This window comes from Sporisorium graminicola, chromosome SGRAM_16 (genome assembly GCF_005498985.1).
Source record: "Sporisorium graminicola strain CBS 10092 chromosome SGRAM_16, whole genome shotgun sequence".
Lineage (NCBI taxonomy): Eukaryota > Fungi > Basidiomycota > Ustilaginomycetes > Ustilaginales > Ustilaginaceae > Sporisorium > Sporisorium graminicola.
Window position 1 is genome coordinate 445,924 of NC_043726.1, and position 21,481 is coordinate 467,404.

The window sequence follows — 21,481 nt, forward strand, 5'->3', positions numbered from 1 at the left end:
CTGACTAAGACGAACACTCCTCGATCGTGGTGATGGATCTACCTGTGCTTGTTCGCCTGGTGACCACAGCATGTCAGAGCTCGTGACTGGGACCCGAGCACCGAATGAACGGATCGCTGCTCTTCGTCCGGCTGCAGCTCGACGTCTCGTACGACTTCTAGGCGTGACGAAAGGTCGCTGCACTCGTCCATTTCGTGCTCTTGGTCTCGGTCCTCGCTGATATCGACATCGACATCGACCCTACCCGCCGGAACAGTCGGCTTGGAATCGGAAGTGCCATTCTCGCTGCGCTCCACTCCCCGCTGACATGCTAAAGAGAGAGGCAGCCCGAGATGGATCGAGTTTGCGTCAGCTGTGCTTGCCATATTATCGCCGAGAAACTTGCTTCCGCTGGCCGCACTGCTAGTTCGAAATCCTGTCGATCGCAGTGTGGTGGCTGCCTCGGTCACTTCTTCGATACTCGACAATGTCTTTTGCGGGAACATAACCTCGTATTCCATCAGCAGCTGTGTGACTCGACGCTGCTCTACCTCGCGTTTCAGCAACAGAGATCCACGAGATGCTCCAGCGCCATGTTCGATAATCTCGACGGACCCGGAGCTTAGTTCCAGCTTGGAGCTCGAAGAAAGATCTTGAAAATCATTGCTCTTTACCCCGAGCAGGTCATTCATGCGCCCTTGATGGCTGTCCTGGCCTTGATCGAATCGATCTTGCGTTGAAAGGAGTTGGTGTTCCTCGCAGCCTTCTGCAACCAGTTCATCTTCGGGCGCTTCCACCACCGTGTCTAAAAAAGGAGCACGAGCGACTAGTCTCCTAGTATTGAAGCCCATTAGATCGAGGTCATCCTCTCCTGGGCTATAAGCTCCCTCGTACTCCTTCTTAGTAGCGAATGGCGCATTATCACATATATACTCTTCCTGCTCGAAGCACCGTTCCCAAGCATCGTGGACAGTCACGTCTGCCAGATCTACCTCGCACGCTTCGTCAAACCCGACTGCTTCTCCGTCGAAGTCCAACCCAAAGTGCTCCGAGAAGCTCCTCTCCTCCGCGTTCCCCGCATCGTTCCACGCACCTGCACCTTGTCCAATCGGCTCGTCTACCTGTGACGCGCAAGACACGGCATCAATGATTTCGAGCAACTCCTCGATCGTGTCGCTGTGTTGCTCGTCGAGCAGGTCCATGATTGAGTCGGCGCGCGATAGATTGCGTCTGTGCGCCTTTCTAGCGCTGCTGCCGACATTGATGTTTGGCGAAGAGGTCTCCTGCTGATCCCCAAAAAGCCTCGTGGTTTGGCGAGCCACTGCAGGAGATGGAGAGAGGCTCAGATCCATGAGTGAAGAGGGGCACGTTCCTGCACTCGTCGAAGGCGAGCTGTCAACGTGCGAACCAGAAGTATCGCTCCTGCTCTTGAAACCATTTCGGTTGAGTATGCCCAGTTCGATACCGAACGCCGATGCAAAGGTTCTGCTCCTGATTTTTTTCACTTGATGCTGTTCGCCTCTGGCTCTTGCGTTTGGTGATCCGGAAGGGGTCACATTGGCCGCCCTAGCAATTCGCCTCAGGGAGCGGAACCGGGTCGAAATACTGGAGAACGACAGAGTGCTCGAGGTGGACCCATTCCGCACGAGCTCTGTCCCCCCTTGCGCTTGCTCGGTTGCCGACGTCGATCTGGAACCCGACTGGTCTCCGTCGCCTTCGTCAGCACGGATGCGGTCTCCTGATGCTAGAGGATGGCTCTGCGAAGCAGCAGTGCGAAAGTCACAGCTCGACTCCATCGAGTGAATGACGATCGTTTCGCAGGTTTCGCTCGCGGAGTCGTACCTGCTGTTCTCTTTGGCAGCGGCGGTCTCAGCATCGATAGAAGCGTATCCCTTTGGTGGACTGCGGTGTAAGCTGTGACTGAAGGGAGCGCCACCTCGAAGGTCAACCATACGGCTGTGGCTTGAATTGCTCCGAAGAATGTCCATGATCTCGGTGAATAATCTGGAAGCACTGCTGCCCATCACGTGCGAATCGTCGCTGCACGAAAAGCTTGGGGAACTGGCGGGGTGGATGCCGGTCTGGTTCGATGTGTTGGCAGGAGTGTAGGGTGCTGCCGTGGCTCGTCGTTTGGTCGGCGATTGGAGTTCTGTGTGATGGGCGAGGGGAGCCATGTCTGTGAGCAGGCGAGGACTTCCCGGGCTGTCGTCCAAGTTCAGGATCACATCGCGTGGCTCAGACAGCGCATCCACACTTTCACCGTCGATCTCCGGGATATGCAGAGACACCATGGACGAAGAGGCATGCACCCTGTCCTCTAGCGCATAACACTGGGTGATGCACGTACGTTCGCTATCCGCAGTCCACCGCCCTATCACATGCGCCGCTTCCAACAAGACTTCCGCCACTGCCGACGTATCTGCCGTCGGAAGGACCGACTGCCTTGCACTGTTATGTGTCGCCTTGTCAGATCGAACATCATACTCGTGTTGCGTCGCGGGACACGGAAGCACCTCCAGCCTTGGTTTTGGATTCAACATAAAGTTCAGCCCGCGAACAAAGCTTCTTCTCGGAGCGACGACGCGGTCGCCAATGACCTTGCCCGCTGCCCAGTGCTTCCCGAGATACGGAACGCTCTTCGCAGATGACAGGCTCTGGCGCTGTTTGGCCGAAATTCCTGCAGCTGGTTCGTTCCAGCTGAGGAAATTATCGCCGTAGCCGTTAAGCTCTGACTCGAGCGGACACGAGCGAGAGCGTAGATGAGGTCGCCGGTATCGAAGCTGTTCTGGAGTGCTGTAGACGATTACGGCTGACGAAGCGATGGATGTGCGGGCAGAAGAGGTTGTAGTGTCGGGACAATGGATCTGTGCGATAGGAAGTGGTGCACGAGGGTAAAGGTGCTGTGCTTTGGAGCAGCCTAGAACGAGTTTTCGAGCAAGGAGGAGCGTGGCGGGGAAGCAGAATGAGGCGAGCAGGATATAAGCTTGCCCGCTTGGAGCGTTCACCAGCATGGCTATGGACGATAGTGCGATCGGACACCACAACGAAGACATGAATGTTGCCAGCTGTCCCCAAGAAGTCCTAGACCGGATGACTTCACCATCGAGCCGGCTACTGCTGTTCGCTCGCCGGTCTAGCAAGAGCCCTTCCGTCGCTGCTGCACTCAACCTGGAGTGCGGACGACTAGCCACATGCAACATTCCCGGGGAAGGCGTCCTCGACGACAAGCCGGCACCATGAGTTTCCTGAAGCGGGGCAGAAGACTTGCTCGTCGTCGTAGCGTATCGCGACGTCTGCCCAGCCCCGGTTGCAGCAAGATCAATCCTCGACGCAGCAGTCAGACTAGCGACCGCGTCGCGAGAAGCAAGAGAGACCCCCGAGCAGATGTGATACGGATTCGTCGAGCTCGCCACAGCGGATGCATAGCCCAAGGACGCAGTTGTTGCGTCGATGGTTCGATCGGTGTCTCCCAGGATACCGTGGACCAGTTGGGGGCCGTAGTCGACGCTATCTTGCTGACTGGGACGCCGCGGACCGAACTCAGTCTTGACCGGGCTGTTGAGGTCGATATGTCGTGTCCATGGGTCCGGTTGAGTGTGGATGAGGAGGGATAAGCTTGGCGCTCGACGTGCAACGATGGACGTGCGCGGGTGCACACTCGGACCGCGTTTGCTCTTATTGGCTTCGCAAGTTGCTGTAGAAAACAAGACGAGTCCTACCGTGGCACAGGCCGCAAAGACGATCTGCGTTGAGACGACCAGGAACTTGTTGAAGGGTGCAGCTGCACACGAAGACGACCCGCGGATGATGGACGTGCATCTGACTGCTGTGACTGCCACGATGCCACTTAAGACTGCTGCTGCTGCGAGTGGAAGCACCACCTGCAAACGCTTTGACGATTTGCGCTTCCAGTGCATGTTCGCTGTCAGAACGGCAAACGCCGCTGATCGGAACACCAAGGCTACAGTAATAGCAAACGTAGTTGCGAACGTCTCGAAGGCCGTGTCCCAGATCGATTCCGCCGTTCTAGCTTTCAGCGCATGAACTACAAACAGCGGCGCTCCAGCTACGAGCAGCACAGCGTCAAGCAGACATAGACAGAAATGCAGATGGTGCCAACCATTCGAACAGGCAGAACGCTGGACAGAACGGCGACGCTGGCGACGCTGGCGACGCAAAGTGCTGATGAGCGAGCCGGACAGTACGGCAAAGCTGGACACGATGCTGAGCACGGTCAAGACGGTGGCGGTGACGGTCATGTTAGTATCTTCCTGCAAGGTCGGGGCAGGGCGTGCACTGATGTTGAGGATGATGGTAAGTGCAAGGGTGTTGGCGCAGCAAGGCTGGACCCACTTGCACTCTCGAAAAGCACAGTAGACCTCCTGACGTTGGCCTGCGACTTCATTTCATATGCGCACACAAAGTTACGGCTGACGAGCTGCAGGGGTCGAGTGGACACACCCTCTCTCCTCTGTCTCTTCTGCACCGTCACATTCAGACGCCATTGTCGATCTCGAGCTGCAGCATACGGAGGCTCACACAGTAAGAGAGCATACATACGGTCCTGCTGGTTAACCGCTTCACTCGATCATGAAGGAAGAAAATTCTACGAGTGGCTGGGACGAAGGCGTCTATGTATGACGATGCAGTGTTGGACAGAGTCGGACTTTTCTGTTGTTGGTTCGGCGAGCGCATCTCAGCAGCAGCAGCAGTAGAAGGAGAAGAAGAAAAGAAGAGGAAGTGGCACAGCAAAGGAGCAGTGTGTGTTGAGTGTTGGTCTCACTCTAGCAAAGACGCGTCGGAGCGCAGCTGAAAAAGCAGGCAAAAGCACGTGTCGGCCGACTAATCTCTGAGAGAGAAAACAAATCTCACGCGAGGGAGAGAAACACACAGACACACACACACATACACACGCGCAATGCGCACAGGCACCAAATAGTCACGAGCCTTTCGACAAAGAAAGAGTGTTGGTTGTGATTTCTAGATTTCTTGCACCCGCGCCACCACCATCACACTTGCCGTTCACGATCACACTCCCTTTGTCCTTCACGATGGGTGAATCACGCACAGAACTCATCAACTGGATCAACGAGCTGCTTGGCTTCTCGTACACCAAAGTCGAGCAGTGCGGCTCCGGTGCTGCGTACGCCCAGATCATCGATTCCATCTACTACAATGTGCCGCTCGTCAAGATCAAGTTCGACGCCAAACACGACTATGAGTACATCAACAACTTCAAGGTGCTTCAGGAAGCGTTCAAGCGCAATCGCATCGATAAGCCCATCCCCGTGGACCGGCTGATTCGGTGCAAGATGCAGGACAACCTCGAGTTTTTGCAGTGGTTGAAGCGGTACTGGGACCAGAACTTTGCAGGCGAGGTGTACGATGCCGAGGCGAGGCGCGGGGGTGTGGGTGCTGCTCCGCCGCCGTTGGTTGGCGCGGTGAGTGTCGGGGCTGCGAGGACGACTGGCGGTGCGTCGAGACCGGCTGCGGGCGCGTCGGCGGCAGCGAGCAGACCGAGTGCACGAGCAGCCCCCGCTGCGACAGCAGCAAGCAGACGCCCCCTCGGTGCAGCCGGCGCCCGTGCAGCAGCACCATCAGGAGCAGCAGCAGCAGTCCCCAACGAAACCATCCAGGCCCTGACCGCGCAGATGGACGAGATGAAGGTCTCAGTCGACTCGTTGGAGAAGGAACGCGACTTTTACTTCGCCAAACTCCGCGATATCGAGATACTCGTGCAGGAGAGGTTGTCCATCCTGGCCGAACAGTTCCCGCCCCCGTCGGAAGAGGAAGATCCCGAGGGACTTCATGTGGGCACCGAGGAGCAGGAGAGCTTGAAGCAGATCCAGGCGATCCTGTATTCCACCGAAGAAGGATTCGAAGTGCCCGAGGGCAACGAGGTGAGTTTCCCGCCGCCAATGCGATAAAAGAGAGAGAGACAGCCAAGGGAGGACTGTACTGACTTTATCTATTCGTCGTTTGTTTTTCTGATTGGTTTGTAATGGATGCAGGTGGCACAGGATGAAGAAGAGATGTTCTGATTCGAAACCTGGTTCTGCGAGATTGGTCGAGCTGGTGTACACGCCTCGCGCACATACTTCGATGTACCCACCCTTCGCCAGACGGTCATTTTTTTTGGATGAAATGCAAATAACTTACACATCTCAATCACCTCCGCGCAGTCTGCGTTCGACGCTCGTCCGTTCCACGTTCAAAAGCTGCTATCTCCGCGCACTCACATGGCTTGTATCACCCCTCGACCCGACACACGTGACACGCACCGCAGCATTTCTTTCGCAAACGTTCTATTTGTTTGCTTCGCCACGACACGGGATCAACACCACTGCAGGGAACGAAGACGCTGCTACAGAAATTGGAACCACGACACAAGAGTTGCAGACACGACTAGTAGGGGAGGCTACGAAGCGTTGGTGAGGGTCCTGACGTCCATCAGCGTCGATCGCGACTCGGCGGCTTGGGCAGCTGCATTGGCCGTGTGCCGTTCCAACGGCTGCTGCTGCTGCTGCTGGTGGTGACGCAGGACGGATTCGAAGGAGGATGTGGCGGATCGCAGGCGGAGCGGCTGATCTGGAGGGGAGAGGTGGCGATGCAGAGACAACGACGACGATGACGACGACGGCGGCGGCGGAGTGCCAGCACCTCCGCCACTTGCGACTGCCGCAGAGGTCGCGGGAAAAGCATCGCACTCCTCATCGCGTCGTCGCGTCGACGTGAAGGCGGGAGGCGACAGTGCGCGCCTCGCCGCCCTCGAGCGCGGGTTGGGACTACTCAGGCGTAGATCCAACAGCGGCCGGTGGAGTGGTGTCGAGATACTCCTGCTCCTGCCGCCCGCCAGACCCGCGCTGTCCGGTGGTCGCAGCATCCCCGCGTACTGCTGCTGCTGCGGCTGCTGTGCAGGATACGTGCGAGAAGGCGGATAGGGCGCATACCTCTCCTTCTCGCGCCTCTGCTGCTGCGCCACCCCGGCCGGCAAGCTGGACGAGGTGGCAGTGTTCGAGTGCATAGAGGGCAGCAACGGGGCGAGGCGCGCTGCGGCTTGTGTTTCCGTCGCCGAGCGGTAGCGCACCGCGCGGTCTCCGCCTGTGTACTTGGGCACAGTGGACGGGTACGGTGGCGACACCCTCGCCCGCTGCTGCTGCTGCTGCTGCGGCTGCTGGTGGTAGTAGGTGCGCGAGTGTTGCTCGGCATACCAGTCGGCGGCGCTGCTGCCCCGGACGTGGCGCGGGAAGTTCTCCGCTTCCGCTACCGCTACCGCTTCCGCATCCCACGCCTGCACGGGTAAAGTGGCGCTCCGATCGCGCCGCGGCACCCCATGCTGCTGCTGCACATGGTACTGCGGTTCCACCCGTATCGCCCTCTGCTGCTGCTGTTGCTGCTGCTGGTGATGGTAGAGGTATCGTCGGTCGTCGTTCATCCTGTGCGCAGGCGGCGGGAGTGCGGGGATGCTGAAGCTCTCCTTCTGACTGGTCACGATCGCAGGCGGCGCAATCGCGCTGCGTGCCGCAGTGGGGGTGAGCGGTGGCATGACGAGCATCCCTTCCCCGCCGGCAGCGCGCGGGGTGCGGGCGGATAGTGTCTCGAGGTGCGTCGCGCTGCCAGGGCCCGTGTACGTCGGCGTGGCCCCGCCGCTCTGCACATCTGCATACGTCGACGTGGCGATCAGCGGCGCAGGCGAACTCATCGGGACACTGATGCGCAACGTCGCCGCCGACCGCGTCGCCCGGATACGCGACCGCCCGTCTGCACCCGTGACCGCACGGCGCAACTCCATCTCCCTTGCCTCCGAAGCATACCCTGGCGCGGGACCAGCGTACCTGTCCCTCTGCGCTTGCTGGTGGTGGCGGTGGTGATGGTGGTGAGGGAGTGGAAACTGAAATTCCCTCGGATCACGCGAACAGCCGCGTTCGAGCTCGCGCAGTGCCGCCTTGCACTCGGCCTCCTCCTGCTCGCTTGGGTTGAGCGCCAGCCGGATCGTGTGGCGTCTCCACGCCCGCGTGCGTTCATCTTCCACCATCACCACCTGAGGAGAGCCATCCGGCTTGCTCGGAGACAGCGTCACCTGCAGCTGTTCCTGCAGCATCTCGAGCGAGATCGTGGGCTGCGTCGCGACGATCGACGTGACCGCTTCCATCATTCGTTTCTTGCCCACTTGACGTCGGTTCTGGAACCACACCTGCAAGTGCGAGCACGCACCCAGTGGTAGAGGAGGAGGAGGAGGAGGAGGAGGAGGAGAAAGAGGAGGTTAGTTAAGAGTTAGAAAGACAGCGTGAGGAGAAGGGAGGGGGACGTACCTGGACTTTGCGCGGGGAGACGCCGAGTTGCGAGGCTGCTGCTTCGCGCAGTTGTGTTGATGGGAAGTGGGTCTGTTGTTGTGAGATGCGAGATGCGAGAGGCGATGGGAGAGCAAGGGAGGGTGTGAGTAAGGCGGCGCTTGCTCACCGGTTTATTAAGTTTCATTGAGAGAGGTGGTGGGGCCACAGCGTTGCACGTCATGTTGTCCGACTTTTCGCACATGAAGTTGCCTCTCTCTCTCTTTGGTCACCACCGAAGAACTCCCGGTGGCGTCAACCACACCATCCATCATTTCCGTGCCTCCCGAACAAGCCACACAAGCATGCCAAGCCCCCACTTTCCCCCCACACCGCGCCACCACAGCAAGCAATAATGAAAAGAAAAACGTACCTTGTCCAAAATTTTGTAGAGCACTTTCGACTGTTCCAGCGAGAGCAGTCTCCTGCTGCGGCCGTTGCTGCTGGTGGTGCTTGCTGCGTCGTGCTGTTGCGTGCTGCGACACCTACCACTGCCTGGAGCAGCCGCGTCGCTGTGAGTCGCCGGTCGGGCGCGTCCTTGTCCATGCCGAGCATTGTCGGCGGACGAACAGTTGGACCACACCTCGTCCGAGTCGACTCCCGTGCCTTCTTCTTCTTCGTCGCGGTCGCACAGGAGCATCTCCTCGTCGCTCAGCGAAAAGTCTTCCTGCTGAAGCTGCTTCTCGACTGCAACAGGGCTCGCGGTGGTGGTGGTGGAAGAGGACGATGCGGCGGCGTTGGACATCGCCGGTGGAGAATGTCGGTACGGATGGTGTCGGTGCAACCGCGGCGAAGAGTATGTCGACGACAGTGGTGCGCGGAACGATGCTGGAGATGAGGGGAGAATGGGCGGCAGAGGGAGGGCACCTGCAACAGAAGTGTTCACCATGCTCGACAGCGATGTGTGCGTAACGAGCATTTCGAAAGACGGAGAATATATATAAAACGCTGACTGGGTTGTACGTTGCAACGTCGACCTACTCGCTTCCCTTCTCGAGAAGCAGGAGATATATGTATGTATATCTTTCTGCCCTGTCGCGTGTGTAAAAGAACAGAGCTGGCGCTGGTTGGGCAACAAAAGAACGAACCGATTCTAGTCCTGTCGTCGGTTCCTCTCTGTGTTGTGTGGGCACGCTGTGCACGACACAATGAGACAGCCCAAGAGGAGGACCGAGAGGCAGGCTTATCCCAGATGAGCCCCTGATAGCCTCGGTGACAAGCGAGGTAATGAACGCGGGACCGGACAACCTTGGGACGATCCGAGCGCACACCCCCCTCCCAATCCGCCGCCGAGCCGAGTGAGACCGAATGAAAAAGAAACACCCAGCGCAAAGGTCGTCCTCTACACGCAGAGGGCGGTCAGACCTCTGGCCTGCGCCGGCGCTGCGCCGTTCCTCGTCGTCGGTTGCAAGCCTCGATAGAGCAGAAGAGGGCTGGTTCTAGCGGGAGATGAGCGGTTTGACAGGGGTGTACATGGGAAGAAAAAAAACCCGCAAAATCCTCAAAAGTAGATGGCGACGTGAAGCGATCCAAGCGGCGCGTACAGTATATACAATGCCAACGGTGCTGTCTGATCGAGAGCGAGGGGAATCAAGCGGATCAGAAAAAGGCGATCCGAGCGGGTGCAAGGGTTACCCTAGAAAATGTTGCTGTGTTTTTTATGCGAGAGATCCGTGCGGGCGGATTTCACTCAACAGATCGGAGGCAGTGTCGGTGGTGGTGTGATAGAGTGTAGAGGAAAGGGGGCGATAGGCGGTGGTGGTATTGATGAGGGGAAAGGGGAACGGAGACTTGATGAATGAAGATGCGAGAGGGAGGGAGCGTGTGTGTGAGAGAGAGTCGTTAGTTGCTGTCAATCAAACCCTTTCATTATATTATATATGCCCCCCCTCCTCATCTCGCTCTTTCAGGCCTGGCTCAGTACACACAGAGAGGGGGAGGGATATGAAAAAGCAGCGGCACGAAACTACCCGCTTCATGGCTCTCGCTTTGAGAGGCACTAAGCGCGGCACCGCCACCAACAGCGCAGGTACCACCACCACCACCTCCTCCCACCGACCGAACGACCGAACGACCGAGCGAGCGAGGGAGCGAGGGCAAATGAAGTTTCTTGGAGTCATTTTGCTCGCTCGGAAGGGAGGGACAAGAGCTATAGAGATAGGGGGGCTCCATTTAGAGATGAAGGCATGCGTGCGCGCGTGCGTGCGTGTATGTGTGTGGCTCACATGCAAATGAAGTCTGTCGATTATAAAAGGCGAGTAGGTGGTCTATTGTATGTTTCCCGATGCAATGGTGTTCCATTCGAAACCACTCTCCGTTTGATTCTACGACGCGCGTGCGCTACTTGCTGCTGCTGCTGCTGCTGCTGCTGCTGCTGCAAAGTCTCAGCTGTGGGGGACCGAATGTTCTCCTTCCGTGTTGGTGGTCTAGTGGCCGAGCAGGATGCACGGCATGCCTTCCGAAAGGCAAGGCGCGACGAGTCAGGCTGACCGACACGCTGAGAACCACTGGGCTCGCCTGCATTGTTCTCGAAAATTCATTATTGTTTGTACTGTATTTCGCGCTTGTGGCGGTGGCGGCGGAATCTCATTGTCCTTGGATTTCCCTTTTTTGGGGTTGGAAAGAAAAGACGCAGAACAGAGATCCAAAGACTCGGCGCGGAATGGGCTGGCTGGCTGGCTGTCTGTCCGGGCAGCCTTGCTTGCGTGTGCGTGTCTTTGCCAAGTTTGTGATGCTGTTGAATGCAGGCTGCAGGCTGCACATTCACATGGCTTGCATGCAGAACCGCCCCTTTGTTCTCTCGCTTCCCTTGCATTCTACAGTATCAATGCGGAAAGGCGATCCGGAAAGGCAATGCGATGCGGCAAAGCGACGGCACACTCACACGCCATCGGACACCATTCCCGTCCTTGCACTGCACTCGCGCGAACGCGCAGTGTCGCGCACAACAAGATTTGCAGCCTCAGGTCAAAAACGTTGATTGGAACCCCACCCTGGCTGTGCGGCCGTCTGTTCATCAAGAGAGGATGGGGGAGCGGAGCGGAGCGGGTCCGGGCAACCAGCAGTTGCGAGCGAGCGTGTGTGTTCGACTTTTTTCTCTTTCTTTTTCTGTTTGAAACCGGTGTGCTCCGAGCCGCGAGAAAAAGGATTGGAGACCCGCTCGCTGCTCCGCCGTTAGTTTGTGTTCCTGTTTTTTCATGCGAGTAGTGCTAGTTCTGAAAAGTGTTGTTCTTTTGTTCTCTCTCTCTCTCTCTCTCTCCTCTCTCTCTCTCTTTCTCTCGTCGTCGGCTGTCGAATCAAAGATGCATTAATGGTACACTGAGACAACGAGGCGACGACGACGACGACGAATCAGGTATGCTGGCTCTTATCAGCGTTTGATGAAAAAGCAGCCTTCAGGCCCTCATTCATTCCGATGAGAAAACAATGCACGGCAGCGTTTGCTTGAACAAAAGCAAGAGAGAGCGGGTTGGAGCAACGACGGCGACAAGAAGCCGTGCTCGATGCGGTCCGGCTGGATCTCGGTGCTACCCCACCGCATGTACTCTCTGCTCCGAACGCCGACGATCTTTGTCTCTGAATCTCGAAACGTGCGGAAGCATGGCAAATGCCCCACTCATGCAAATCTCGTCTCTGCCTGCAAAGTGTGAATCAAACAGAAACCATGCAGCCCGTCCAGCGTCGAGACTTACAGCATGTCTCTGATGCAAACCCAAAGTTCGACGTTCCCGTCCTTCCTGCCAGCGTTACCTCTTGTCGATCAAGACTCACAACATTGGCCGGTCAGAGATCTTGCCCGGCCAGGAACCAAGTGTGAAACAGAGATCCACCACCTCGCAGAAGACCGAGCTTTGGCGAGCGCGCACAGCTTACGGCGACCAAATCCGAGGCTGGCCGTCGTTGGCACAAAGCGACGTCTTTCGCGCGCAAAATCTCAATCCATGTGGCATGCATGCATGAACCAAATCTCGGTCGGAGATTTTAGGCAAAAGGTCCACCAAATCCCGACGCTCCCACGCCTGAGGGTCCACGCCTGCTTCTCGATGCGGAGAGACACAGTCACAACATGCACAGCAAGCATTCACCACGTTGACCTCAACCAAAGGATGTGTGTATGTGTATGTGTATTGTACCAACAGACTTGCGACATGCTAGAGCGTGACAACGTCGGGAAACCCAAATAAACAAAAATAAGGACAAAGGAACGAGAGTGCGGCAATGCGGCTGCAGATGCAAAAGCGGGAACAGAAGGGAAAGATCTAAGAAAAAACCTTATTGACATGCGAGAGACCATTGATGCTAGAGGGATCGACAATTGTGTGCAATGCGAAAAAAGTGATGGGGCCATGTTTTGTTCAAGGCGACGAGCTGAGGCGCGTCATTCGAAGCTGAGACGACCATGGAGTGGTGTGTGCCGACGAAGACGGCGATGGCGCCGAACAAGAGCAAGGTGGCAGAGGCTGCATCTTGGCCACATCACAATCGGCATCGTCGTTGTCGTCGTTGTCGTCGTTGTCGTCGTCGTGGCGCTTCTGCTTGTGCTCTGGGTGCTTTTTGGTGTCTAGTCTGCTGACCGAGACAGCCGGAGTGCAAGGATAGGTAGGAGGGTTCGAGTAGGGACTGTTTGCCTCGAGTTGGTTGACTCGTTGTCCCTTGGGGTGCTGGTGCGATGCTGCAAGCTCGCAGTGCCCGGCCTTCTCCAGATCCGCACCGTCGGCGCCATGGCCACCACCCTCACCACCGCGGCCACCGAACTCGGCCCGATGATACATCGTTTCAATCACCCGATCCTCATCCCTCCCCTCGGCCATGATTCCACCGATCCAGACCGCTCTAACATGCATCACCGCCACGCCGACGAAGACGACGATCAACCAGATCACGATGCCCTGCGCGACACCTTTGACCACGCCGCTCGCCAGCGCCTCGCCGATCTCGTAGGTCGCCATGGCAAACCCGGTAATCGGGAACACGCACGCCCACCAAGCCAGGATGAACTCCATCTCGCCCCTCAACTTTGCATCCGTTGCGACGTGGATGAGTGACGAGACAGTGAGCAAGTAGAACCATGCTGAGATGAGCCACAGCAGGATCGACGAGGCGAGGGCGACGATGCTGAGCGTCTCGTACGCTGTGGCTGGCAACGGCAAAGGCGTGGGTAGTGCGGGGAGGATGCGCTGCATTTCCTCCGAGAGGCCCATAAGGCACAGGATGGTAAACGCGGGCGGGCCGCAGTTCATGAACAGACCGGGCCTCGCGCGGGGTGGTGGGAAGCTCGCCGTCATGAGCCTGAGCAGTAGCACGGCGTACATCATGCAAGAAACCGTAAACCCCAGCCCCTGACACGTCAAGCCGCAGATGGAAATCAAGAGCCCCCCTAGCTCGTGCTGTGAGGGAACCACCGCACTCGCCACACTGCCACACAGCATCAGCGGGAAGACCGGCAGGACCCACGCCGGGCTCATATCGTGCAGGCTCTGCTCGGCTCGTGCGAATAGGCACGTGTAGCACACGAGCGAGATGATAAAGCTCGCCGCAAAATACACCCAGAACGCTATCCTCAGGAACAACCCCCATCCGGCGGAGTTCTCGTTGTGGGCGACGAGTGACGCGAAGCCGTTGATGACCGTGGCGTATGCAAGAAGCGCCGTGGGCACGAAACAACATTCGATCGGGTGCGTGAGTGTGTAGCTGAACGAAGCGGGAGTGCAGGCATAGCGGACGATTTGGAGCGTGATGAGGACGAGCAGGTAGGCAATGTTGACAAAGAAGAGCGCGATCCCCAGGTAGTACAGACCGGAAGAGTCGATGATTTTCGCCATGAACAGGTTGGCCATCCCGCCCAGAGACATGCACGAGGTGAACCATGCGAACGTCATGTGTTCTAGACGCGCGAGAAAGGGGTGCAGCCTTTTCTCTGGCGCTGTTGACGGTGAAGATGGCGATGAAGTCGGCGCCATTGTGAATGTGTGCTGTTCTGTTAGAGTGTATGATGTCGAGGTCGAGGTAGAGGTAGAGGTAGAGGTAGAGGTAGAGGTCGAGATTGTTACTTTGTCGAGGAGAAAGAGGAGAAGAGTGACAGTTAGATGTGGGGCGGCTCGCAAGCGTTTGCGGATGGGGCCATCGTATATATCTCCGACGTTTGTCGAAAGTCTGTAGCAGAGCAGCTCAGTATCCCGAACCCAAACGGCGGGTAAGTAGCTCTCCAAGCCACTCTCTGCTAGGTGGCGCGGATATGAAGCACAATCGATTTCATCCGAGCTTACTCTTTTTTTTTCCTCTCTCTTTCTGTCGGCTAGTACGGCACGTTGCCAAAACCATAGCAGCGGTGAAATGCAAGCCACGTAACTCGTCGTTATCGGTGAGTGGATCTGTGTCTCAGCTGTCCGCTGTCAAGAAGCACTAATGTCATGTAGGGGCACTGCCAAGAGCGGAGCAAGCTCCGTGACGCCTTTGCGGGCCGGATCCCCCTTTAGGCGGCGGTCAAGGTTCCAGACTAACAGAAGGGCGCGCTAGTAGACAGGCAGCCCAAAGGTCTTGGCATGCGCAGAACCGCTGAAAATAGGGCAAAGTCCACATGAAACCGAAACCCTCGGCCAGCGCTCTCCGCCTTTGCCTGTTGCTGCGATCGTTGCCGCCCAACACGTAACAAGCTCTTCGCACGCCATCACACACCTTGGCAAGACGAAGGTCACACGCCAGTCTCGACGCCAAGAGGCGACTAAACCTTGCGTGAGGCTGGAGGACGAGCGTGGGAAGAGTGACGTGGGTGCAGCCTGCAATCGCACGCAGCCGAGCCAGAAGTCAAACGCTGTGTGGGTGGGTAGGCAGGAATGTGAACCTTGCCAACAGTGTGAGAAGCAAGGGCCATTCGTGGGTCGAACATGACATGCAGTACTGTACGTACACAGCAACGAGAAGGGTTGTGTTCTTATCAAGGAAAACGTTTCGAACTCCTCTATCTAGTTCGGTGGCAAGCACGTCAGGCTACGCAACCACAGCGACGCGCTATGAAACATCTTCTCCATCCTAATTTAGCTTGGTTTTCTTGCAGTGCTGGTACATGGGAATCAACATGATTGCCCTGTATCCTCTCCACCTTGCTGATATGAATCTTGTTATCCATGGCTATGCGCATACGTCGGAGGGTTACGGGGGCTATCGGGCACACTTTCGGCAGCGGCGACAGGTAAGCATAACAGGGCTTGCGTCATTCGATGGCGTACAGAACCGAGTGGCGGAAAGAAGCACAACTTTGCCGACGGCATTAATCTTACGGCAAGCGCAGCGGGCGCCGGGAACACAGTGACGGAAGCGCTGTCAAAGAAATGACAAGTTCGGCGATTTTTTTCCTGAATACTTATCAGCAGGCGAAAGACGAGAGCAAGTCATGAAATACAAATTTTAGTGCTTTCTTGGCAGAGAACACAAACGCCGAACGAATGCCAAGGTACGCCTTTGTCAATCCAAGCACAGCCAAAGTCGCATAGCGGCGACTTTTGGCACTAAATTGCACAAGCTTGTTCTTGGCGCACACGCAACAACGCGCACGTTCAGGCTGGCAGAAGCTGTTCAGTTTTGCGGAATCCGTGCGTCAGGTTTGCTCGCTGAAGTGCGCCGCCAAGAACCAAAACTCTCCGTTAAGCGCTGATCAACGCAACAATTCTCCGGCTCGGCAATCTTCTTCCTGTTGCGATCGAGACGGTCACCAGTCTGTCGATTCCGCGCAGAAGTACGTACATCGGGGTGCCAAGACAAGGGTGCCGCGCATTAGCGGGTGGAACGTTGTGGAGAGAAAGCATAGCTTGCTGCCTTCAAACGTGGTCTCAGCCCAGGGTAAGGGTCGGAGGGTCTACCCAAGCTATGCTAGTGGTCGTGAAACAGATGTGTCTGATACCAGCGGCGGTAGAGGAGGAGGCGGTTGAAAAGGAGGCGTGTGTGCTTGTGCCGTGCTAGCATCTGGCCCAAGCGACCAAGAGCACCGATAACAGCCAACGTTACGTCGCCAACTCGCTTTCAGAGGGGTCTAACATACAAGAGCTTGCACCAGTGGCTAGTTTAAATCTAACAAACTCATATTCTTTCAGAATAGAAATTCGCACTCTGAGTTTCAGATGGACATCGATAAAAATGGGCAACAAGGTGACGTGAGGCTTGCATGGTTTCTTCTCTAGCCCAAAAAGCGATATCCTCGCCACGTTTTTCCAATGCTGCCTTTAAAGCAAGAGACTCGCGAGGTGGTGATGAGTAGAGGGCGGACCGACGTCGACAGCCTTCTTGTCATTCGACACCGGGAGAGAATGTTGTAGTTCTCGTACGCAAAATGTCATCAATTTGAGCCACTGGAGGGACAGTACAGAGCGTGCAGTTAGAATCGGTACAGTCCCAAAAAAGGGAACGACATCGAGCGTCGTCTCTGATGATGATCAGCACCAAACACTCACTGCCCGCCAAGAAAGTGTTGATCTCGTTTCGACACGCGATACGCAACTTGTCGACAGCAGCAGCACGAAAAATCGTATGACTTGGAATCAAAAACAGGATCGGGTGCCAGCGAGGAGAGAAAATCGAGTCAGAAAAGGCACAAGAGACAGATCGGGCTGATCATTGACCCAAAATCTGGATTTCAAATCGACAAACACCCCACGAACAGCGAGAGAGAGAGCGAGGCAGAGCAGGCTCGAGTGGGGAAATTATCGGAAAGATCCCTCTTTCGCTCTAACTTGCGCATATCACATCCGCGCCACGCGCGTTGGGGTGTGGAAACCAGCAAATTAAAAAAAAGTTGGCCCCAAAGCACAGTTGCTTTCTAGGATCTGTCTCTCACGCGTGCATACAGCGAGCGACTCGGCTTGCGTTTTCTTCTTGCTATCCGTGCGCCCGAGAACAGCACCAGCCGTAGAGGGGGAAACCCTTCCCATCCTTCCGGATTCCAGTTCGCTTCATTCTCTCTCTCTCTCTCTCGCGTTCAAACATCATCTCCATCACCTACCACCACTCCTCACCCTTCTCTCTAATCGCCAAGCTTCTCAACAGGCTACCTCTGATACCCTCTACCACCCTCGTCACCGGGTTCACGCGCACACTCCTTTTTTACACCGGTCGCAGCAACCTACTTGTTAGATTCGGACACTTGCAAACATGGCGCCGCAACAGAAGGGCTTCTCGTGGTCCAACATCGCCGTTGGATCCATCATGAACATTTGCGAGGTGCGTTCTTCCATTCCCGCCTAGCCAGGCAAGCAGGTGCGTCCTTTGTTTAGATGCTGACTTTGTTTTTTCTGTGTGCTCTTTTGCAATGACAGGTGACGACGCTGGGCCAGCCCCTCGAGGTGATCAAGACACAAATGGCCTCGAACCGACAACAGACCATGATGCAGGCGCTCAAGACTGTCTCGTCTCGCGGAGGAGTTCTGGGCTTCTACCAGGGACTCATCCCCTGGGCGTGGATCGAGGCGTCGACCAAGGGTGCCGTCTTGCTATTCACCGCAGCTGAGGTTGAGAAGGTTGCCAAGAACGCCGGCTTCTCCTCAGGCTCGGCTGGGTTGCTCGGAGGAATGACCGGTGGTATCGCACAGGCCTACGCCACCATGGGCTTCTGCACGTGCATGAAGACCGCCGAGATCACGCGCCACAAGCAGGCCGAAGCTGGCATCAAGCCCCCGTCCACCTGGGCCGTCTTTGCCGACATCTACCGCCGCGAGGGTCTCAAGGGCATCAACAAGGGTGTCAATGCCGTCGCGGTGCGTCAGTGCACCAACTGGGGCTCGCGAATGGGTTTCGCCCGCTTGGCCGAATCGCCCATCCGCAGCCTCTCTGGAAAGACGGAGAAGGACAAACTCAACGCTGCTGAACGCATCGCTTGCTCATCGATCGGCGGCGCGCTCGCAACGTGGAACCAGCCCATCGAGGTTATCCGCGTCGAGATGCAGTCCATGGCCAAAGCCGTCCCGGGCAGCAACAGGCCCGAGAAGCTCACCATCGGCAACACGTTTGCGTACATCTACAAGGAGAACGGCATCAAGGGCCTCTACAGGGGTGTCACGCCACGAATCTTCTTGGGTGTCTGGCAGACGATCTGCATGGTCAGCTTCGCCGACTATGTGCGCGAATTTATCGGTTCCAAGTAAACAAAACGAGTCGAGAGCGTACGCATTGCGACGACGGGCCAGAGCATGGACGAGAGGACTCGCCGATTGAAAAGCAAAGCGTAAGCATGTATAACTTATAGCAGCTGAAATCCACCGCACCTTTCCAGATTGCTGTTCAGAGTGCAGCCGTGACCGGACGTGACTGGGTTGAGTGCGAACGATGTCGACACCTGCTCGTGAGAGCACTTTTTTTCACACATACGACTGCGGTCGACACGACTCCTGTTTCCATTCGTACATTGCATCCCAGTAACAACTAACATGAGAACCCTGGAGCTCACACATTGTCACCACTTCGCATGCTCCGGTAGCCCCACCCCTTCCTGCCTCAGAATCTCCTCGGCAACCAGTCTCGCCGAAACCACACACCCCTCCAAAAGCGGGATCCCAATGGCCCAGCTTCCGCACACCCACACCTTGGCACCGTCTCCGCCCTCCTCCTGTTCTCGCTGCTGCTGGAGAGGGCCCAAAGAGAGGACCCTGCCTCCAGCGGTCTTGACTTGGCCGCGGCCAGACGCAACAGTGGCGGGGGAAAGATGGAAAAGCTCCGAGCGGGCCAGGTGGGCGGCGACGTCGATGACGGCTCTGTCGAATGTCGACCTGGACAGGACCGTGGCGGGTCGTGGATTGAGCGATGAAAGTGGGTTGGTGGTCTGCATGACGAGCAGGTCAGAGAGCGTGGCGGGTGCGGGAAGCGCAAGCACGTGCGTTGCCATCGTGTGCCCACCTGTACCCTTCATTCCCTTGCTGCTGCTGCTGCTGGCACCACCGCACGAGAGCGACCACAGTGTATCCTTGGACGCACTCCCATCCGTCGTCTCACCAATATCGTCAGTCCACTCCGAACCAGCACTGTCCCGCCGCGCCTCCACCGCCGCCCAAAGCGCCTTTGCTCGCACTCGACCCCTAGCCTGCGAGGGCGACACAAGGTTCAAATCCCTCCAGTCGGCTCTGTCTCGAGGCAGCAACGCACGGTCTGTGTGGTTGACCACCACACTGCGCTCGTACCTAAACGTGTTCAAAACGTCGATCACCCTGCTCAACCTCTGCGCTTCCTGCGTCCTGCTTTGATCGGGTGTCGCCAGACTGTCAACGATCTGCTCGAGAAACTGTGCCGTCTGGTTGGCCTGCGTCGCAAAAATGACGTGATCAAATGGCCCATGCTGCTGCAGCTGGTCTTGCTCGTTGCAAAGCGTTCGATCTGTCGAGGTGGACGATGATTCCCTCGACATGTGTGGTGTATCTGCCGTCTCGTGCTGCGGACTCGACTCGCGATGGTGATGCACGACATCGATCCAAGCTTTACCCGCCTGGGACTGGACACGACGGACCTCTGCGCTGGTCCAAACCTTGCTGCCGATGTTGCTGTGACGGGCAGCTTGTTCTGCCCGGGTCTGTTCCTGGTCGACATGCTGCAACAGAGTAGCGACGACAGTCCGAACGCCGTCCTTGACGACAAAGTGGTCTTTGCCGAGGGTGAGCGCGACATAGTCGAGCACCTCCGAGGCAGGACAGGCCCAGACGGAGTCGAGCGACGACGTCATGACGGCACTGAAGAGCGGGGTCAATGTCTGCTGTGCGAATCGCTCGTCCAGGCAGATTGTACTGCGCAATACGTATTCCACCACATGCTCGATCCGGTGACCGAGTCGAACTCGCAGACTAGGCGCACAGCCTTTCGATACTGTTGCTGGCGATCGAGCGGGAAATGGTTGGGCGACGAGATCAGAGAGCGTATATGTGCGCAAAGGATGGCCAGGATCGCACGTGTGGCCGAGGTGATGATGCCAGAGCGCAATAACGAGCAGCTGCAGGTAGCCCAGGACGAGCAGCACGAGCGACCCAAAGTAGGCTCGAATGCGATTGATTTGATCGAGGATGTTGGACACTCTGACTGGGCTAGAGAGCTCGGGTTGCCTCAGGTCTGTAGGCAGGCTGACACCGCGGACGCCATTAGCGCCATTGTATAGGATGTTAGGCGAGGGCGCTTGGGCGCTCTCCGTTTCCTTCTCGCTGATGGGAGAGGAAGAGCAGGTGGCTGCTGCTTTCGGCTCGCTCTGTGGTGAAGACGAGCGCGTGCCAGACGGGGATGCAGTAGAAGACGGCGGCGATAGGTTTGCGGAAGGCGGTGCAGCCGCGGTGGACGGTAAGAGCGTAGCGAAAGAGTAGGTGAAATTGGTCTTTCTGATCCTGATGCCGAGGTGGCGATAGAGGGCAAGAAGCTGTGGGTAGTAGCCTCCAGTGAAGGCGCGCATGGGGACGTCGATGCGCATGGAGCGTTGTGTAGTCGATGCAGCATCGGCCAGATCATGCGTTTCCAGCTTGAGACGCTTGTGGGAGCGGGGCCGTAGCGCGTCGTGGTTTTCCAAGCCGGGCGGGGTGCGAGGCGGCGAAGGAGGTATCGTGGTGGATGACGGCGAGTCAGGTAGAGGCACCGAGATGCTGGCGCTGTCCATTCCAAGCGTCGAAGCTCGCTCAAAGATGTCGACGGTGACCTTGGCATTTCGGGACGAGTCGGTGGGGGCGGTGAGGAGGTAGGTGGCTACAAGACCGGTCAGTCCGGAGCCTACGATGGCGACGCGCACCTCTCGCGGAGGAGAGCGAGGTATCGACATGTCGAAGAGTCAGCGTTCTTGCCGAGGAAGAAGGAGACTAGCCGGTCAAGGGGGACGAGGCAGGACGACTTTGATAAAGTGTTGCAGATGCTATGCTATGCTATCGAATCCATTGCGTTGCTGCTGTCGGTATGCGGTGGCAGTGATCGATTGATGGAGGAGGAGAGGAGAGGAGAGGAGAGGAGAGGAGGGAGCGTAGACAGACGAGCCGCCTCGACTCCACGCCATAAAAAAAAGGATCGGCGGCTCCCGACACGGTTGAATTGGCGGTGGACACCTTCACCTTTCGTCCCTCTCGCACTGGAATGCTCTCACTCTCCTCTCCATTTCCAACACATCCCTTACGTACTATAGATGGATCATTCGAGACCAGTATCAGCACACACACATGTACAGACACTAGGTC

The 21,481-nt window shown here is 57.0% G+C and overlaps 6 protein-coding genes across 6 annotated transcripts; 2 read left to right on the forward strand and 4 right to left on the reverse strand.

The window, feature by feature from the left end:
• Window positions 1–38: 38 nt before the first annotated feature.
• On the reverse strand, window positions 39–4,238 carry EX895_002771 (uncharacterized protein; the record flags this gene model as incomplete). The annotated part of the gene is made up of 1 exon (XM_029883369.1): window positions 39–4,238. The coding sequence occupies one exon, from the start codon at window positions 4,236–4,238 to the stop codon at window positions 39–41; it is 4,200 nt and encodes a 1,399-aa protein (XP_029740404.1).
• Window positions 4,239–5,030: 792 nt separating this feature from the next.
• EX895_002772 (uncharacterized protein) lies at window positions 5,031–6,020 on the forward strand (the record flags this gene model as incomplete). The annotated part of the gene is made up of 2 exons (XM_029883370.1): window positions 5,031–5,879; window positions 5,991–6,020. The coding sequence occupies 2 exons, from the start codon at window positions 5,031–5,033 to the stop codon at window positions 6,018–6,020; spliced, it is 879 nt and encodes a 292-aa protein (XP_029740405.1).
• Window positions 6,021–6,397: 377 nt separating this feature from the next.
• On the reverse strand, window positions 6,398–9,228 carry EX895_002773 (uncharacterized protein; the record flags this gene model as incomplete). The annotated part of the gene is made up of 3 exons (XM_029883371.1): window positions 6,398–8,173; window positions 8,292–8,363; window positions 8,683–9,228. 3 exons carry the CDS (start codon window positions 9,226–9,228, stop codon window positions 6,398–6,400), a joined length of 2,394 nt encoding a protein of 797 aa, XP_029740406.1.
• Window positions 9,229–12,664: 3,436 nt separating this feature from the next.
• Window positions 12,665–14,269, reverse strand: EX895_002774 (uncharacterized protein; the record flags this gene model as incomplete). The annotated part of the gene is made up of 1 exon (XM_029883372.1): window positions 12,665–14,269. One exon carries the CDS (start codon window positions 14,267–14,269, stop codon window positions 12,665–12,667), a length of 1,605 nt encoding a protein of 534 aa, XP_029740407.1.
• Window positions 14,270–17,450: 3,181 nt separating this feature from the next.
• EX895_002775 (uncharacterized protein) lies at window positions 17,451–18,439 on the forward strand (the record flags this gene model as incomplete). Its single annotated transcript, XM_029883373.1, has 2 exons — window positions 17,451–17,519; window positions 17,615–18,439. 2 exons carry the CDS (start codon window positions 17,451–17,453, stop codon window positions 18,437–18,439), a joined length of 894 nt encoding a protein of 297 aa, XP_029740408.1.
• A 308-nt stretch (window positions 18,440–18,747) lies between these two features.
• EX895_002776 (uncharacterized protein) lies at window positions 18,748–21,075 on the reverse strand (the record flags this gene model as incomplete). Its single annotated transcript, XM_029883374.1, has 1 exon — window positions 18,748–21,075. The coding sequence occupies one exon, from the start codon at window positions 21,073–21,075 to the stop codon at window positions 18,748–18,750; it is 2,328 nt and encodes a 775-aa protein (XP_029740409.1).
• Window positions 21,076–21,481: the final 406 nt, after the last annotated feature.